The sequence below is a fragment of the Perkinsus marinus genome (assembly GCF_000006405.1).
Source record: "Perkinsus marinus ATCC 50983 genomic scaffold scf_1104296966298, whole genome shotgun sequence".
NCBI classification, from domain to species: Eukaryota; Perkinsozoa; order Perkinsida; family Perkinsidae; genus Perkinsus; species Perkinsus marinus.
The window spans coordinates 1-903 of NW_003203967.1; the positions used below are offsets into that span (position 1 = coordinate 1).

Genomic DNA, 903 nt, shown 5'->3' on the forward strand with positions numbered 1-903 from the left:
TATTGACATTACTATATCAGCTATACAGCGCTGAAGGGGTTACTACTGGCTTTCTCTCGGGACGAAATCATATAGATGAGCTTTTAGTAGAGTTGTCTCGTAGAATGTCCTGACTGGTGGAATGTTGAGCAACGATCAGGTCCTAGTATTGGAGAATATATGTAAGGAACTGAAGCAGAGAGCTATGGTTGTTGGGGATACCAAAAGGAAGATGGATCTTATACGCAGGGCCACCACAGTAAGAATAATACCAACCATTCTGGCTGCTAGATGCCGTCTCTCCAGGTTCTGTCGTCTACAGCATCATCAACCACTGCGTCCCCTTCGGCCACACCATTGCCGACCGTTGGTCCTCAACAGGGAGCATTCAAAGGCTTGGCTTCAGCTATGATGAGTAATTGTTCTCATAGAAGTGAATGGATGATATAACTCGTTGGGCTTCAGATACCAACCATATACTTGGCCGACTGGCGTCTGTGCTACGGTTCTACCTATTCGACTGGAACCTAGGCGTTCGACTGTGCGCTCTCAGAGCACAGCGATATACAATGAGACCAGTTTCGGCAGGCATCGTCTTGTCCGTGGTGAGCGGGATCTAACACGCCACATTATCGCATTTGCTATTCTGCGATGGGACAGAGCTTCTGCAATAGTAAAGGTACTTCATCATTCTAGATACTCAAGCCTCTGCGTGTAATGGAGTTAGTCTGCGTCCGACTTGAGGTCAGCAATGACCGCTGTGAACGGGCAGCAGCTATGAAGTTCATTAGGAGATGGATCAGCTTGGCTCTAATAGATGGTCAGGAGGTACGTTCTGCATCTCGTGGCGCGTGAAACTGACATCTCTATCACTTGTGCAGATCCCTGTCTGCGCGTGCGTTCCATGGTGGCTATTGCCAACAG

At 48.3% G+C, this 903-nt stretch overlaps 1 protein-coding gene across 1 annotated transcript; it reads left to right on the forward strand.

Moving 5' to 3' along the window:
* Positions 1–285: 285 nt before the first annotated feature.
* Positions 286–584, forward strand: Pmar_PMAR004777 (hypothetical protein; the record flags this gene model as incomplete). Its single annotated transcript, XM_002769148.1, has 2 exons — positions 286–394; positions 445–584. Coding segments are annotated over 2 exons (249 nt in total), but the record flags the coding sequence as incomplete, so codon positions are not given.
* Positions 585–903: the final 319 nt, after the last annotated feature.